This window comes from Theropithecus gelada, chromosome 1 (genome assembly GCF_003255815.1).
Source record: "Theropithecus gelada isolate Dixy chromosome 1, Tgel_1.0, whole genome shotgun sequence".
Taxonomy (NCBI): Eukaryota; Metazoa; Chordata; class Mammalia; order Primates; family Cercopithecidae; genus Theropithecus; species Theropithecus gelada.
In genome coordinates, this window is record NC_037668.1 from 10270709 (window position 1) to 10290286 (window position 19578).

Sequence of the window (19578 nt, forward strand, 5' to 3'; positions counted from 1 at the left end):
GGAGTGCAGTGGCCGGATCTCAGCTCACTGCAAACTCCGCCTCCCAGGTTTACGCCATTCTCCTGCCTCAGCCTCCCGAGTAGCTGGGACTACAGGCGCCCGCCACCTCGCCCGGCTAGTTTTTTTTGTATTTTTTAGTAGAGATGGGGTTTCACCGTGTTAGCCAGGATGGTCTTGATCTCCTGACCTCGTGATCCGCCCGTCTCGGCCTCCCAAAGTGCTGGGATTACAGGCTTGAGCCACCGCGCCCGGCCTTTTTTGTTGTTAATTAGAGATGGGACCTTGCTATGTTGCCCAGGCTGGCCCCTAAAGCCTAGCCTCAAGTGATCCTCCTGTCTCAGCCTCCTGAATAGTTGGGACTACAGACCTGTGGCTTTATAGATTATTTTGAAAGAGGTGTGTCCATAAAGATGAAATTAATGGAATGTCTTATATATGGAGAATGGATTAGAGCAGGGCAAGAGTGGAAGCAGGTAATCAGGAGGATATTGTGGTGGAATGAGAGGGCAGCAGTCATACAAAAGTAGGCTGGGCGTGGTGGCTCACGCCTGTAATCCCAGCACTTTGAGAGGCCAAGGAGGGTGAATCACGGGGTCAGGAGATTGAGACTATCCTCGCCAACATGGTGAAATCCTGTCACTACTAAAAATACAAAAATTAGCTGGACGTGGTGGCGCGTGCCTGTAGTCCCAGCTACTCAGGAGGCTGAGGCAGGATAATCGCTTGAACCTGGGAGGCGGAGGGTGCAGTGAGCTGAGATCACACCACTGCACTACAGCCTGAGTGGCAGAGCGAGACTCTGTCTCAAAAAAAAAAAAAAAAGAAAAAAAAAAAAAAAGGTAGTGGTAGCTGGGTTGCAGAAGAGCTTGAAGATATATTTGGAGGTGTACCCCTTAAACATTGATAATGGATTAGGTATCAGGGACAAAGGAAAGGTTGGAACAAAGGATGATTCTGGCTTTTTGCTTGAGCACTTGAATGATGGTAACCTTTTCTGAGATGGACAAGGGAAGAAATGCTTAGGTGGGAAAAATATGAGTGTCATGTGGGATACTAAATTTGAGATGGATACTAAATTTGATCAGAAATTCAGGTAGAATTTTGAGTAAGGTATAATAATGTGAATCTCTAGAGGGAGGTAATTTAAAAGACAAAAACTTAGGCATCTGTCAGTATTAGATAGTATATAACAGATGAGATCATCAAAGGAGGGTGTTTACAGAGGCGAGAAGATGCTCTAGGGCTTCCTGGAGGCTCCAGAGCCTTGAGGCACTTCCATATTAGATGCTGGGTAAAGGAGGAGAAGTCAACAAAATTCCAGATACAACACTGAGGAAACCAAGAGTGCAGAGTGTTTCATGGGGGAAGTGATAAGCTCTGCAATGCTGTTAAAAGGTCAGGGAAGATGAAGAAATATAAGTGTCTATTAGATTTAGCAAAACAAAGATTATTGATTACCTTGAAAAGTGCAGCTTCATCGAGCGGTAAGGACAGAGAAAAACTGAAATAGAATAAAGTCTGAAATAAACTTTCAGTTACAGAGAGAAGATTGAGCATTTGCACTCCCTAACGCCTCATTAGAAGAACAGTAAAATTTTGTTTGTTTTTTTAATGTCATAAAGTTGAAGGCCAACTTCAACTTGTTGAAGGAGAGGAGACAAAGGCACCAGAATTTTAGAAACTGGAAAGTAAAAGGATAAGGGCTAACTGACTTAGCAGAATGCAGAAAGCCAAGTCTTGAGATTAATTTTAGGAGAGACCAGAGGCAACCCCATTTGTGTGCAGAAATATAGAAAGTTTCAGGATATGGAAATACTAGTCAACTCTGCAAATGGGGTGAAAGTGGCACTGAAAATAGGAAGATTAGTTTAAAGTCTTTTTAAGAAGCCGTTAGGCCCCTGGATCCCATTAAAATTCTGAGCAACTGGGCTATTGCCTATCTCCCACTCCAGCAGAGGGGAAGAGGGTAACTACGGATGTTAGACCAATGGGTTCTAAGAACAGTGGAACCAAGACACACCGACAGAGAAGTACATGCCAGAAAAAAAGGGAATTGTGAAAAAGCCTAAATCAGCACTGCTCAATAGAAATATAAAGTGAGCCACAAATGTGAGCCACATGTGCAATTCTAAATTTTATAGTAGCCACATTTTAAAAAGTAAAAAGAAACAAGTCAAATAAATGTTAATGATATATTTTATTTAATCTGACAGATAAAATTATAATTTCAACATATAAACAGTGCAAAAGTAATTAATGCCACCTTTTTAAAGTCTTGGAAATTGAGTGTGTATAGCACTTATATAGTGTACTGCACAGTTATTGCACATCTCGGTTTGGACTAGATTCATTTCAAGTACTCAGATGTTACATGTGACTAGTGGCTACCACATTGGATAAGGCACATCTAGATAATAAATGTCAGAAGCTTAATATCCTTCCCCCATTACCTAGCTTTCAAAACACTGACAGGAAGGCTTATGTCTTTCAGACAGAAAATTAGACTTTTCTTTTTCCATGGAGAATTTAAATGGCCCAAGAAAACAGACCTCACATACCAACGATGGTGAGTCTCCTACAGAAATCTCCCAGCCAAATCACCCAACAATGAACTCACTTATTGACAGCTTCCCACCCCACCTCATATAGCACTTCCTATCATATTTTTATTGTTTCATTATTAATATGAGCAAAGAGGACAATATTATATATTACCCTCTAACATGAAAAATGAAGACCAAACAAAAAAGACAAAAAAAGAGAAAAGAAACTTGGAGGAAAAAGAGATAATTCAGGGAGAAGACAACTTCAGAGGACTTTAATATCCTCATAGAGATAAGAGAATGTATTATATCAGAAATGCAATGGCTCATGCCTGTAATGCCAGCACTTTGGGAGGCCAAGGTGGGTGGATCACCTGAGGTCAGGAGTTCAAGACCAGCCTGGCCAACATGGTGAAACCCCAACTCTACTAAAAATACAAAAATCGGCCAGGTGTGGTGGCAAGTGCCTATAATCCCAGCTACTTGGAAGGTTGAGACAGGAGAAGCACTTGAACCTGGAAGGCGGAGGTTGCACTGAGCCAAGATTGTGCCACTCCAGGCTGGACGACAGAGCAAGACACCATCTCAAAAAAAAAAAAAAAAGAAAAAAAAAAAAAAAGAAGTGAAACGATCCTTTAAAAAGGTAATTTGGAATTATAAATATAACTTTAGGAATTAGAATGATAATAACTAATAACAGGAATAAAAGGCTCAATATAAGACCTGAAATTGTAAGACCTGAAATGGAAATTGAGCAAAGCCAAAAGATAAATTGATGGAAACTAAAAGAAAAAAGAAAGGGAAATTGCGAGTTCAGTCTAGGAGGTCCAACACCAGAGTAAGAAGATTTCCAGAAAAAAACAGACAGAGAAAATGGAGAGGAGAGATTATTGAAGAAATGATTATAGAAAATTTCCCAAAATATAAATACAGGAATTTCTGGATTGCACTGGCTTGCCAGAACAATACATAGAAACAGAACCACACTAAGGCATATCAACAGGAAATCAAGAGCATTGGAACAAACAGAAGATCTTAAAATCTTCCAGAGAGAGGATCAAAACACACTCAAACAACTGATTAGGAATCAGAATTGTATTTATTTATTTATTTTTCTAAGGACAATCCGGGAAGTCAGAACACTGTCAAAGAATGTCTTTAAAGTCTTGAGAAAAAATGCTTTTTAATTTAGCATTTACTGCAAAGCCTGACTGCCAGTCAATATAAAGATAGAATTAAGCTGTTTTCAAATATTGAATGACTCAAAAATTTACATCCCGTCTATCTTAATTAAGGAAGCTACTGGAAGAGATGATCCTCCACAAAAAAAAAAAAAAAAAAAAAAAAAAAAAAAAAGTGTAACCGGAGAGGGAACACATGGGATGAAGGAAACAGGAGGCATCTAACTGGAAAGGAAGGGAATGGGTCTGGGCCAGATGATGGTAAATGGAGGCCCAGGACCACAGCTATGCAGCAAGTTTAGGGAATATGGGAGAGATATCACTAATACAATAAAACTGTTAGAATATCTAAAGTTAGAATAACAGAGTATCTGTTATGTTTGAATGTATTGAGAGACTTACTCAGTAGTAGAGAATTTGGGGATGAGTTAGTAATAAATACATAGTAAACTAAACAAATAGAAAAAGAGGCAATTATTAACTGCAGAGAAAATAAAAATGCTACCGATAAAGGAAATATAATTACAGACTACTATACAGTTCAGCTGTGAATAGCACTTCATAACTGAAATAAAGTGAGTTTTGAATACTGATCTAACCAAAACTTATGATATTGTTAACAGTATCAGAGAAAGGAGAAGTGCTAATATGAATGCGGGGGTGGGTGAGCCTGTACCTATACATGCAGGTATGTGTTGGATGGGGGTGGGCAAAGCTGTGTTCTCAAGAGGGAATCGATTGATAATGATGTCACAAAACTAAAACTAAACAAAATATACTTGCTATTTAGAGATCACTGAGTAAAGTAACAAAAGAAAGGGGTAAATGTGCTGAAGATTTTTGCCTCTGAGAATTGAGGCTTGGTGGAGTGGGGTGGGTATGGGGGAAGGAGGCTGTTTTTCATAATAAGACTTTGTAGAACTTTCTGGCTTAAAAAACATGTGGTAAAACTTTGACAAAAATAAAAACCAAATTAAAAAGACAAAACCGAAAGAGGACAGGTTTTTGTGTAAAAGCTAAAAACAGCAAAAGGATTTAGGTTTGGGATTACTTGTTATTTTGCAGAGTGGTTAAGAATACAAGTTCCAGGACCAGATTTCCTGGATTTATATCTTGCTTCTCACTTAGCTGCCACGTTACCTTGGACAAAAGTCACTACTGGTCAAGGTGCCTCAGTTTCTTACTGCTTACATAGTTCCTACTTCATAGGGTTATTGTGAGGGTTAAATGCGCTAATAACACATATTAATCAGTGCCTGGCACATGGGAAGTGCTCAATGAATGTTAGCTATCACAGATTCCATTGAACTGTTAATCAAAACAGAAAATACTGTGAAATGTAGTGAAACTGAGTAGAATGGATAAACAATATGGAAAAAAAACAGGGTTTTTCCCAATAAAACCTTACTTTTTTTAAGAAAATATATTCAGCAGCAAAAAAAGTGTATATATATGTGTGTGTATATATATATAAAAATATATATGCAGCAGTCTTGTATATTTCTTTTCTTAAAATATTTTATAAAAGCATTCTTTCGTAAAGGGTATTTTAAACTATTTTAGAGAGTCCCTGGGAATGCATAGCTCAAGCTGGAAGTAAATTTATTTTATAGCTGAAGTAAAGGAGAATATTGATCTGAACTAGATTTGAGAGAATGACCTGGAGGTGAACTGTTCTAAATCACAGCAGACTCTCCAGACCTATCTGACCGTCTCCTAGAGAATCGCAGTCCATAAATACCTGAAGCAGTACTTTCGGTTTAAAATGTTCAGTAAAACTCCAGTCCATTAGACTGCGCTGCTGTGTTTTCTTTATGTCCTCTAAATCTGCTTCCACCATCATCTTCTTGGATTTCTAAAATATCATAGGAACGTAATTTCAGCTTTAATTTGTTTAAGTCCAAATGGAGCCCTCTTGGGCTCCGTCAACTAACCAGCATGTACTCCATCTAATTGGGGAAATCTGCATATGTATAAATCCATATGGCAACATTTTAGGAGAGCTGCTGCCAAAAAGAGTATGGCTTTGACTTTTTTTTTTTTTTAATGGGCAACATAATCTAAATATTTTTATTGTTAGGTTATACTCTTCTGAGTCCTGTTAGCAATTACAGGCAGGTTTTCTGAACTCTCTTCAAGACAACGTTAGCTCTACATGGCTGTATGGTGAGCAGGTGTTTGTGAGGTTGCCAAGCCACACTGTCTAGAGAGGAGCATGGAGCTGGGAAGTTATGTGCAAGCCGCCTAGCAAAATTAACTCCTTTCTCTCCAGTTAGAGCTGCTCTGGGGATGTCCGAATAATTCCTCTTTTCTAACCTCAGTATTCTCCTTCTAAGTATCTTCTTTTTCCTTTTTCAGTGTTTCTCACTCCAAATCATGGTTTTGCTCAGATCATCCTGTCATCTACATTTTTAGAAAAACAATTCCTTACCTTTTCATGAGAATCAGCCTTTGCGACTGCATCATCTTTGATCTCATTGTTTGTGGTCTGCTCTGCAAATCAAAGACACCAACATCCAGTTGTATTCTGGCTTTGTTCTTGCCCTGCTGGTTAATGCTGTGCTTTTTGTTGCCCATATGATCTATGTTTCTGTGCTGAAAAGGCAATGCCTGAAAGGCATGTTTTGTGCCTCCAGAAAGGTGTTTGTGTCCATAATTCTAAATCTGTGCCTACCTAGAAAAACTATACTAAGCTCTTTGGAAAGAACCTAGCTTCTTGTGTGATCCATCTTAAATCATACCAGATATTCTGCTTTCAGACTGTATCCTTCACTTCTAACAATATATCTTTACCTTTAAAAGTTGTAAATATTTACTGATGAAATCAACTTCTTAGTACACATGATTTGTCTTCTTGTGCTGGTGACTATCACAAAGCCTTTTAAAATTTCCGTGGATCTTGTGGATGACAGACTAGGGTGGGGGCAGGCCATGCATGCAAAGAGGCACTGGCAGATAAATGCACTTCCTATTGGAAAATGATACGCTTTCACCATTCTGCAGAGTTTCCCTTCCATTCATTAATCATTTATTAATTTAAAAATGATTTAATGAGCATCTGCTAATTTACACATGAAGCTTAACAAAAGTTAAATAAATAAATGAAGTAGTAGCTGGACTCCATGGACCAATACAAGTTATGCACACTATGGACCAATATGAGTCATGCACACTAGCTTTCCTTGTGACCACAGAGTACGCTTATATGACGACTGGGATGGCGGTATCATCCTTGGCTATGAAGCAACAGCCATGTGCATGAACAAGGAAGGAATACATTCATATTGTTGATTTCTGTATCACCAGAAGGAAGAGTTCCATGATAAATAAGTTTAGCATAGATCCATGAACATCTCACTATGAATGTCTTAGAATTCGAAATTTGCTCTTGTTATTGTGAATCTCTAATCGAGAAATGGATGATGTATATAGCATTTTTTTGATCACAGAAAGAGTATGTGTGTGTAGGAGGTGGAATCTGTGGGAATATACTTTGATGTTGCTGAACAACTGAACAGCCCTGACTTCTTATCACCCTTAGAATAAATGAAGATTACGTCTGACAAAGTTGTACAGGAAATGGCCCTGGCCTAACTCTTCAAGCACAACTCTTTGACTCCCTTGCTTATTCTACTACAGATACACTGGCCTGCTTGCTGTGCCTTCAGGGTCTTGCACTTGCTTTCCCTCTGGCATGCTTTGGCCTTAGATGTTTACCTTTTTCAGACCCTGACTTCATTCATATTGCTCGAGTATCACCTTGTCAAGAGCCTTCTGCCTCATCTTTTTTTTTTTTTTTAATCATAGCATGTACCTATGCCTAATGCTACTTACTTGTTTATGGTCTGTCTCTCCACCTCATATGTAAATTCCTGGAGAATAGAAACTTCATCTTATTATTATTATTATTTTTTACTGTACCCTGAGCACCCAGCACCTGGCAGGAACTCAGTAAATATTTCCTTTTGATTGAATGAGAGGAATCTACATTATATATCAAAGGTGGAAATGAACCTAAAGCCATATAGAGAAATTAGAAGTGTGGAAAAAAACCTACAACAAAGTCTTATTCTGTGGCAAGCATAAGACAACATTTTATTATGTGGCAAAGAGTACCATATTTGGGCTTCTAGAGGGAGAAGCTGATTGTGCCTATGAAGGACAGGTCAGTGTTGTTCTTTCTTTCAGAAGCACAGCTACTTACATTTTTGCTACTAGTTCCATCTTGCCTTTGCCTGGTGAAGGTGACAGCGTGAACGTTCCATTTTGATTTAGGGGAAAACCATACAACCAATTCAGTTCAGCATTTATATAAACACATCCACTGAAGAGAAAACTCAAGCCAACTATAACTCTAAATAGACCATGATGTCCCATGTGTCCTTGAAGCAACTGATATGAAATCTGTGGATAAAAATTATTCTATTCTGTGGTCTGCCAGATTTCCGGGAGATTTGATATTCCCTCCTATTGGATCCAGCAGAAAAAGTCTCCAGTTTAGAAAATCTGTTCTAAAAATTATGCATCAGTTATTTTATCAAAGGAAAGAACATTCTAAAAGTAATCTGAATTATTTATTTAATAGTAGAGTAAAAATCTTTTTTTTTTCTTTTTCTGATTTTTGCTTTCAACCACATAATCCTTTGACAGTGTGATTCAGTAGTTTTTGACACATCTGGAAATGGATGCTTTCTCATCCCTTTGAAAAACAGCTTTCCTAATCTGTTTTACTTTAGAGATAACAAGATCCCTCTGCAAAGCAGCTACTTTATTAAAAAAACACCCAACAAGCATAAAGGGCACATCTAAACCTATATACTCGCGGTTATCAACTCTCAGGTTTTTCATAAATATCCACTAGGCCCTGTCAAGTTCAAAAATAGTCTCAGATGGAAATCCAGTATTTGGTTAAGAAAAGCACAAATATCCAGCCCTTTATGTCCAGGAACAGGCTTTTATATGTATTTGACGCTAAAATGGTTGTGCAGGAAATACATGAATGATTTTTGCCTTGTTTAAAGAGAATTAAAGTTGGCCGCTTTGAAGTAAGTATGATTCAGAGTTAGGGAAAGAAATGTAAAATCAACAACAACAAAGTCCCATAGTCACAACAGCTACAGTGCGACACCAAGCCCAGATGCCCTCCCGCTTTCAAATGGAATGGCTCCTGGAAGTAGGTCAAAATGCACCGCGGAGAAACATGTATGGCCCTGAGATCCACCCTCCAGATTGCGTGGCCTCTAGGATACACTGTCCGCTATAGCATTTTCAACCCCTGAGAATTTAGGAAGTTACTATTAATATAAGAATCTACTTTCTTCCAGAGTCCAGCACACCAATTTATGTAGTTTGACCACCAGGTGGCAAAAGTTGCCTGAGGAAAACTATCCAGCTGCTTTAAAGAAAAAAAATGAAACAAAACAAAGAAAACACCTTGGGCCTTACACCTCTCCTGGCTTATTCTGACTCTATATTAACCCAGAGTGACTTCCCTGTCATTCATTTGTAGTCCCATAGGATACACTATTGCCATTAGAACTCAGGTTAACTTATTGGCTTACATTTTTTGAGAGGTAGGCTAATAGGTAACGGTACTTAGGACAAAGAAATAGGGAATCCACCCTGGTTAGAAAGAAGGAAAACCCAAAGGCAACAAAATCAGCATAAAAATCAGCATGAATGAGACTAGGAGCATGGCTAAATCATTAGCTGCATCACCAGAAATTTCTGGAACCCAGGAAGCTGCAAGACACAGTGGAGGAAGCACTGGTTCGAAGTTAGCACTCTGTTCAATCCTGACTTTCTACTTGTATGTAGTTGAACAAATTATTTAACCTTTCTAAGTCTTGGTTTCCTCATCTGTAGAATTGGGATAATAGCATCTTTGTCATAGGCTGATGTTTATGTAAGTATTAGTTAATGTACTTGAGATGTAGCAGAGCAATATTAAATAAACGTTATTTTCTTCCCTCTTCCATTCACCCCAATTCCCTCCTCTACCAATTCTATTCCATTGATTACTTCCTTTTCGACCCACCTCTAGATAAATGAAAAGGGTAAGATGACCATTAGTCAATAATAACTTAACACTTATTCTCTCATGTTATCACTTTTTAAAATTTATTTTTACTTTTTTTATCCAATTTTGGCCCATAACCACTTTTTTTTAAATGCTTTTAAAATTATGAAATATAACACACAAAGAAAAGTGCATGAAACACAAATGTTTAATACAAGGAATAATTACAACAGTAAAGTCTCAGCACTCCAGACATCTTATGTGTATCATTTAACAAGTACAGCCTCCTTATTAAACTTTCATATTAATTCCAATTTTTTTGTGTATTGCTTTGAGTTTTCTACATACACAGTATTTACAAATAATGATGGTTTTATTTTTTCCTTTTCAAACCTTACGCTTTTATCTAAAAGAGAAAAAGTCTTGCTTGTTGGCATACACCTCTGATGCAATATTGAATACAAGTATTTATAGTGGACATTCTCCTGATCTTAAAGGGAATTACTTCAACTTTTCACCTTGATATATAAGATTTGTCATAGTAATATAAAAAATAATGTTTATATGATTGAGGAATGTTTCTTCTCTTGCTAGTTTAATAAGATTTGTTTCATAAATTGCTATAGAATTATACATGCTGTTTCTGCTCTTTTGAGATGATTATATGACTTTTCTCACTAATGTGTTAATTGATAAGTTATATTGATTCTACAATATATATATTTTCCTTCTGTCCATGTTATAAATGCAACCTGTTTGTGATATATTACTATTTAGTATATGTTAGATCAGTTTGCTCATGTTTCATTTAGAATTTTTGTATCTGTATTTGTGAATCAGTTTAATTTAATGAAGTAGTTTAACTTTCAGTTGTACCACTATCCTTGTCCGTATTCTTATAAAGTTTATGCTAGCTTCATAAAATGAAGAGAGGACATTATGCTACTTTTCTATTTCCTGGAATAATTTTTGTTAAGATTAGAATTATTTCTTTTTTAGTGTTTGGTATCAGTTACCAATGAGATCATTCAAGCTAAGTGTGCCCTATTTGGGAAGATTTTTGATTACTGATATAATTAACTGGATATGAGACTACTCAGGCATTCTATTTCTTCTTGGGTCATTATTGGTAAGTTATTCTTTTCCAGTAATAGCCCATTTTATTTTCATATTTAGTCAAAGTTGTTTATATTATCTTGCAATCTTTTAAATTTCTGTAGAATCTGAGGGAAGTCTCTGTTTCTTTATTCCTTATATAATTCTTATTCCTGATATAGTTTTATTCCTGATAGAGTTATTCATGGGTTCTTTTTTATGATTAACTTTTTATCAATATTGCTAGTCTATTCAAAGAACCAAGTTTTGCAGTTTTGTTCTTCCTATGTTTCTATGTTTTCTATTTAATTGACGTAATTTTCATCTGTTTTCTATTTCCCTGATTTAATATTTTTGTTGTTTTCCTTCTATTTTACTTTGATTTATTTTGTTTGTCTTTATCTAACTTGAGGTTGATGTTTAGTTAATTAATCTTTAGCTTCTTTTCGAAAAATATTTATTTAAAGCTGTAAACTTCTTTTGGAGTACCTCTTGCATCAGCTGCTGCATTCTATAGTTTTGATACTCAGTTTTTTCATTATCATTTGGTTTGAAATATTTCCCAATTTCTATTGTAATTTTTTCTTTGACCTAGGTGTTAAATTTGGTGTTAATATGTTAAATTTGGTGTTCTTTAATACGTTTGACCTAGGTGTTAAATTTAGGTGTTAATATGTTAAAATAAACATATAATCATTAAGACACTATGGTATAATGGAGGCCTTAATATAGGCATATACATAATTATAAAACTGAAAAAAGGACAACTAATGCCATAAAGAGAGTGTAGATTTTTTTTTTTTTTCTTTATAGAGGTGAGATCTTGCTATGTTACCCAGGCTGGTCTTGAACTCCTGGCCTCAAGCAATCCTCCTGCCTTGGCCTCCCAAAGTGCTAGGTTTATAGGAGTGAGCCACAGCACTTCACCAGAAGTGTAGATTAATTATGACCATGGAATGCTAAGAGAGGCATTTCCATATGGACACATCCAATAAGACTTCATGGAGGTGCCACTGAATCCTAATCATAGTCAAAAAGAGAACTCAAGGTGGAGGATATATTGTGAGGGAAAGGTACCACAGAGATTGAAAAGAGCAGGCTGTGCAGAGTAAATAGGCCTAATTCTGTTGGGCTAGAATACAGAGTGTGTGAGCAACAGCAGAAAGATGGAAAAAGATTTTAGGAAAAGTAATTTGATACTACTAGAGAAGTAGGCCAAGGAGTTGGGTTCTATTTTGCAGATAGTAGGGAGCCTTTGAAAGTTGTAAGTAGAGAAACAAAATTGCTAGATTTTACACAGATTAATCTGACAGTGATGTGTAAGGTAGCTCAGTATAAATTTAGCCCAACATCCTTCTATACTTTCACACCTCCTAATATAGCACTGTTTATAATGCTAGTCTACAATGAGAGTAATGGCCTGAGCCATACATGGGAGAGGAGGGGAAATGATGCTCATTGAGCATTGATTTTGTACCAAGCTCTGTACTGGACATTTCATTCTGTTTTGCAGATGAATGTTTATAATTTTAGCACACAATCACAATAACTGTGTAACACTAATGATGAAAGTTGTAATGATGTTCACTGTGCTAAATTTACTAAGGTGATTGTGGACTAATAGGAATTAAGATATTTTTAAAAACAGGGTTGAAATAAAGAGAACTTATGGAATAACAATACTCAGTAAGAAAGTTTAATTAACCAAATAACTTAAATTCAAATAATGCATCTTGAACACTTTTTGATTTATGTGTACTATAATAGTGTCTTACACACACACACACACACACACACACACACACTCTTTAACTTACCCAGAGACTCATGTTGGGGTTGAGTCTTCATGATGCTCTCCTGCTCTAACAGCTGTCTATTATCAGGGACTGAGAGTCCGGGATTATTCAAGTCAGAATGCTTCATATTGTTAGCATCACACTGACTAGGATCTGAAGGTTCTTGGTTGCTCTCATTATCTTGCACAGACATTGACAAATTCTGATCCAAAAATATTGTTCTGTCTTTGATTTTAATATCTATTCAGTGTAAGGAACATCCATGAGATACAATACGAGAAAAACTGACAATAATAAAATACAAGAATGCTTTCCATTTCCTCCATGCAGTGTACCTGCTTTCTGCTTGGCCTCCTGAGTGTTCATTTTCATGACATATTGATGCCTTATCTGTTTAGCAAATCTGGCAGGGTTGTCCCATGGTATGTTAAACATTTCAGAATCTGACCCACACATCATCCCAGAAGGCTTTAGTTTCCCATTTTCATCAACCTCAGAGAGCTTCAGGCTCTCAAAAGTAAACACCTTGAAGGCTCGTTCTACTTCATTCCAGCTCAAGACATCTGTAAGAAAGCAGAACCCGTGCTGCTGGAAATGTTCTTATTAGCACATGGTACAGGGTTGACAGAGGGACAACCAGGGAGTTTGTCTACCAGAAAGACAAGGGAGTCACGCCACAATGGCTGTTGAGCTGATTTTAAACACTGGCTCCCCAGCCTGCAGCAAATAGCAAAGGTACCTGAGGATAAACAAACAACACAGTAAAGATACAATTTAGCAAATTATAATGCTCCCAAACTGCTTCATAGCTTAATCAATATTAGCTGTCCAGATTCATTTGCATGGACTTTCCAGGGTACCATATAGGTTGAATATGCTTACACAACTTATTATTTTTGAGTGAAAGCACCCCTTTCTCCTGTAGTAATTTAAAACAGAGAAATTATTTACTTTTGCCTAATACAGACTGTCATATTGACTGAGTTTTTCTGTTCATTTGGGCTCAGGAAAGGTTTCCAAACGGCTGCAGTATTTTCCATAATTGCACTTCAAAGTTTATCAGCTTTCAGCAGACTTTATAATTGTGTATTTACCCTTTTACAGCATTTATTCACTTGCTCACTCTTTCATTGGTTATTATTTTCTATGTTTTAGGCTTTGTCATAGGTGCCTGGGATTTGAAAGAATCAAGATTTGGTTCTTACACTTTAGAAGTTCCAAGGTAGAGGAAGGAGAAGTAGAATTAACAAATAAACATGGAACCCAATCAGAAAAAAATGAAATGATGTGGATCAATAATTCAGAAGTAACCTCCATTTTCTCTCCAGCAAAGATAAGAAAAGCAGCAGGTCCTTTGGGAAAAAACAGGGAGATTCAGAAGAGAGACAAGGAAGAGGTAAAATAGTTACAGAACGAAGGAGAGTTTGCTCATTTGCTCATTTCTCAAATATTTTTTTGAGCCCCTATTAGGCATCATAACTATAATAAAAGCTGGGAACACAGTGGTGAACAAAATAGTGAGCCCCCTGCTCTCACGGAATATCTGTTCTAGGGGTTGGGAAGAGATAAATGTAAAAGATAAAAGAGAGGACAAAAAGAATAAAGCCAGCTGAGGGGACAAAAAGTGGTAATAGTCAGGGAGCGGCTTGTAGTTTATATAAAGCAGTCATGGAAAAATCCTCTGAACAATTAAGCAAAAACATGAAGGAAGTAGGGGAGCAAGCTGTATGGATATCTGGGGGAAAGTGACTGAGGAAGGGCAAACAGCAAGAGCAACGATCCTGAGGCAGGGGTGTGAATGACATGTTCAAGGAATCACAGTGAGGCCAGAGTAGATGGAGGAAAATGGAACATGACAGCTTGACAAGTGATGGCTCAAAAAGTAGGTGGCAGACAGTTTAGGTTCTTATTGTTGTTTTTGGTTTTGTTTTGTTTTTTGAGACAGGTTCACCCAGGCTGGAGTGCAGGTGATTCTCCCACCTCAGCTTCCCAAGTAGTTGGGCCTGCACACCCAGCTAATTTTTGTATATTTTGTAGAGATGGGTTTTGCCACGTCGGCCAGGCTGGTCTCAAACTCCTGGGCTCAAGCGATCCACCCGCCTCGGCCTCCCCTCCCAGAGTGCTGAAATTACAGTCATGAGCCAGGCACCTGGCCCAGTTTAGGATTTATTCTGAGTAAAGTGGGTGACTGCTGCAGAGTTTTCAGTTACAAAGGCACATCTAACCAACATTGTAGAGGGGCCATTCAGGTGGTTGTGTGGAGAAAAGATTGTTGGTAAAACACTGAAAGCCTGTAGACCAGCTGGAAAAGCTGTCTCTTGGATTGGAATAATCCAAGTGTAGACCAGTGTCTCTTGGATTGGAATAATCCAAGTGTAGACCAGCTGGAAAAGCTGTCACTTGGATTGGAATAATCCAAGTGAGGGGTGGTGGGGGACTGGGCTGGTACGGCAGCGAGGAGTATGGTGGGATTGATTGCAGAGTGTGTGAAAACAGAGACAGCAGCCGGGTGCCGTGGCTCACTCCTGTAATCCCAGCACTTTGGGAAGCCGATGTGGGTGGATCACGAGGTCAGGAGGTTGAGACCAGCCTGACCAACATGGTGAAAGCCCACCTCTACTAAAAATACAAAAATTAGCTGGGCGTGGTGGCGTGCGCCTGTAATCTCAGCTACTTAGGAGGCTGAGGCAGGAGAATTGCTTGAATCCAGGAGGCGGAGGTTGTAGTGAACTGAGATCACGCCACTGCACTCCAGCCTGGTGACAGAGTGAGACTCTGTCTCAAAAACAAAAACAGAGATAGCAGGAATGACTCCAAGGTTTTTGATAGAAAGTAGTTGCCATTCATTGAAATAAGGGAGATGGTGAAGGGACAAATTTAGGGATGAGGAATCAAGAGCTTGGTTTTGGACCTGTTAAGTATGATGTGGCAAAAGGGAAAAGAGGAGGAGGGGAGGAGCACCAAGGGTCCAGGATGGGGCATGTAAGCAGCATATGTTTGAGGTTTCAATGGTGGCAGCAGGAACAAAAATCCTGTGCCGTGTGGAGAGCTGAGCTCTCCATTCATTAAGAATGGAATCACATCTTAAGCCAGAAGGAGAAAGGGAGGGTGGCAGGACGCAGAAAAAGGACAGAAGTTCACCCCCTACTCAGGAAGGGGGTAGTTATGTACACAACAGAAATGACACACCAGTCCCTCGACGCTGTACCCCGCATGTCCATGAGTCAATGGCAAGACTCAGAAGTTCCTGGCTTTTTCTATTACTAAGCCTACTTAAAAGTGAAAAAAGAAATCAAGATAAAAATACTTTTTAGTTTGGTTAGGCTTACAAATGAAATGGTAAGGAAGAATATACACATACTCTTTTCTTTTCAAGGTTAAATGCTTCCTTGTCAAGTAAAGATGTCTGTGGAAGTTAATGTCTTTTCTTATAAGTAGTATCTGCATATTCCCTCAAGTGGGAACGAGAATTTACTTTGAGAAATGACTGCCTATTTCACAAAATCCCAGTGAACTCAGATGAGACGTGCTTCTAGATATTATATCTTAATGACCCCTCTTTCCACTGTCTTCAAAGAGCATAAAATGGCTCTTCCTGCTGTGAGAAGCTGTTAGCTTGAGTCAACTCCTGCTCAGCAACATGCTCTCTATTGACAGTGGGCTCTCTACTCATCTCTGTATCCCTAGGTACAGAGCAGGTGCTTAAAACTGCAGACTGCACCATCAGACCTCTGCAGTGGATTTCTTCTTGTCTCCTGCTCAGTAGGGTAAGGAAATTGTGTTCTACTGGGTATCCAGAGACCAGAATGTTTTCTTGTTTTTTCCACCATCCTAAGATCCACAATCCTAAGATCTACTTAGGATTATTGTCATAATCCTAAAACAAATAATTTTATTTGTTTATAATTTTATTGTTTATAATTTAATCCTGCTAGGATCTCAGCTTTCTTATCTGAAAATAGATTTTGACTAGATTAATTCCAAGGTTTCTTTCAGTTAGGAAATGTTATGGTTCTATGATTCATCTTTCTAGATACAAATTTAATTTGTGGTTATAAATAGTGTGCTCAGAATTTTCTCTCAAGAAAGGATCAAATATGAGCTTTCAGTAGCACAGGTTACAAGATATCTACATCTGCCTCCCAGGTCACTCTCTTTCTTATTTCCTTCCTGTCCTCATGTGCAGAGAAGGTCCACGGTAGTGCTCACATTAGTTTTACCCCGGTGAACATTCCTGCCAAATTCAGATTATCTGGATCCTCTTCTTTTTCTTTTCTTCTCTAATTAAAAAAAGAAAGAACCATGAAGGGACAAAATGGGAAGAGACAGAAGAAAAACTCTTCTGGAACCTGTGTTTTATTGATTGTGGGTGGCTGCAGCAACAGGATATAAGATGAAAATTCAAAGACAGGTATCTCTGAATTGGGGCAAAGTTGCATGGTCCAGGTTGCTCTTCTCTCTTTCCAGATAATGTCTCTGCAATGTTACTGTAATTTTTACATGATTTGCAATGATGACAAAAGAGTGCAGTGGTCAGGCAAAAGACAGAAGGGCAGCATTGTCTTGGAAATTATATGCGTGCATGCGTGTGTGCATGCATGTGTGCACGCGTATGCGTGCACACACGCCCCTTTACTTCTCTGTAAGTAGGATGGGATTACCACATCATCTCCAATGATGTCAATGGGAGTATTTGGGACAGAGATGGGGGAAAACGAGGAAAAAAAGGAATTATTGTGGCTAAGAAAACACAGTGGGGAAAAAAAAACCCAGTGTATCAAATTGAAGAGTGTTATGCATTATAGCTATGACGACACTGCTAATGACATTATTCAAACAAGACAGTTGTAGTCAATCAAAATACCCACCTTAGCCTCTGAAAGGTCTTTCAATAATGAAAATACTTTTTGTAAATAAGGGTGTAATTTTAAGAGGCATATATGCCCATTAATTAAACTGAGTTGAAGCTAAGACAAAACAATGGACTTACCACTCGTACAAAAGTGCATAAGCTCATGAATCATAGCTAGACGTTTAGTGTTGTTCCATGGTGGGGGTAGAGGGAATTGAAGGAATTCCCACAGTGGCAACTTGGACTGCATCTCCTGCTCAATTTGAACTGGATCAAAATTCTTTTGGTCCTGATGAAAAAGAGCAACATGACAGAAGACATTAAAGTAAGCTGTCAAGTGCCTTATGCATATGGAAAAGGCTAAACATGATACCTTCACTCTCATTATTTGGGAACAGAGGAAATCAATGGTAATTGGGAAAGACAAACTTTTGGGATTTTGCTGAAGGTCAAAAAGCTAGTTCCTATGTTGCCAGGAGTTCCTGGTGCACAAAAAGGACTGATTCTTCATTCACAGTGACAAACTGCCAAAGTCTCATATATATTCATCTCTCTCTTTTGAGATCCTTTTCTGGCTTCTACTAGTTTTTCATAGCAGCAGATATTTAAAGCAAATAATTATAAGGTTTTAATGCACATTTAGTGGTGGTAACAATTAATTGAATTGTTAATTAAACCTCAATAATCAGACAAATTTCCTAGGCTGACATCATTTTTCCCTGTATCTAGGTTCATTTTCCAGGTCCTACTTTGTACGCAAGTATCTATTTTGTACATTACATTTTAATTAGTGTTGATGAAGTTATCTAATTAGCTTCTTTCAACGAATAGTTACACACACACTTTCCCACATCGGTTTTCTTTGGCTAACCTGATTATCATTACCTTCAGTGTGTACTTCTTGTGGGCGTGTGCATCATGATAGTTCAGTAGGAGGGGGCCTTTGGGCACTGCTTTGCTTTCATTTTCTTCTTCAGATAAAAATATTTCCTGAAGATTCTACGCAAATTGAAATAATACTGATTTAAAGAGAGAATCTACACTTTTCCAAAGCATGAAGACTCTGCTATCTCAGACTATCTGACCTTTTTCTCCCTCTCTGAGAGACAGAGTGAGGGCAGAAGGGACACAATGTGAGCTGCGATTCTGTGGTCTAGCCCGTCTGCTCTGGGGGATGGCTCCCGCAGACTGGGTGGGACAAGATCATCTTCAGTTGCCACAACCTGTTGAAATCAACAATGAAAGGAATTGGTATAAGGGTCCGCTCTTTAGTGATACTCGCTGCTCATTGCTTCATTCCCATTGCTTAGTAAGAACCAGTCCATTTCTACGACCCAAGTACCACTGCTGACACAAAATGGCGGGAAACTATCAGTGACCACCAAATAAAAGGAAAAATGTTTGCAATCCATGCATTAAGGTAGGTACAAATTTAATATTTGTATTAAAATAGATAACATAAAAATGGTAAACAATAAACTTTTGATGAAAATATTTCATGAAGATTCTATTCAAATAGAATAACAATATACTTTTTCTTAATATTTACTCTTTATGTTAAAGCAGTGGGAAGAGTGCTCATACAACTTTGGATTCATTCAATATTTACTGAGTGTCTACCACAAGCCAGGTACTATGTAACACATCTTTGCATATGATCATTTAAGCCTCATAGCAATCTTGTGGGGGCAGATATTATTTTCCATTGTATAGAGGAGAAAACTAGGGTGATTGGCCAAAGCTCAAGGATATTGAGTGGGAGAAACTGGGGTTCAGGCCAGATCCTCATTCTTTCTTCAAAAATAGAAAAGTTATTAGATTATGAGATCAGCAAATGGAATAGTGTCTCCTTTATGTGGGGAAAGTGAGGTCCAGAAAGATTAAGCGCCTTGTTCAATTTTACATGGTAAACAAGTAAAAGAGTTTGAAACATTATCAAGTTAGGCACCTAATTTACAGCTTTTCCCTTTACCCTATATCCTATAATCATCCTCTTATGATTTCATATCCCTCTACAAGTTTCCTCAGCCTTGGCATTAATGACATTTTGGCCTAGATAATTACTTGTTGTAGGGGCTGTCCTGTGCACTAT

General features: G+C 38.0%; 1 protein-coding gene across 1 annotated transcript in view; it reads right to left on the reverse strand.

Moving 5' to 3' along the window:
* The window catches only part of SPAG17 (sperm associated antigen 17), a 232641-nt gene that overhangs the window by 116103 nt on the left and 96960 nt on the right, over positions 1 to 19578 (reverse strand). Inside the window, exons 11-17 of the mRNA XM_025390599.1 lie at positions 18572 to 18709; positions 18372 to 18485; positions 17625 to 17775; positions 12970 to 13197; positions 12656 to 12874; positions 6156 to 6217; positions 5466 to 5579 (exon numbers count right to left, since the gene is read on the reverse strand). Coding sequence (XP_025246384.1) covers positions 5466 to 5579; positions 6156 to 6217; positions 12656 to 12874; positions 12970 to 13197; positions 17625 to 17775; positions 18372 to 18485; positions 18572 to 18709 — 1026 coding nt within the window. The remainder of the gene's footprint in view (positions 1 to 5465; positions 5580 to 6155; positions 6218 to 12655; positions 12875 to 12969; positions 13198 to 17624; positions 17776 to 18371; positions 18486 to 18571; positions 18710 to 19578) is intronic.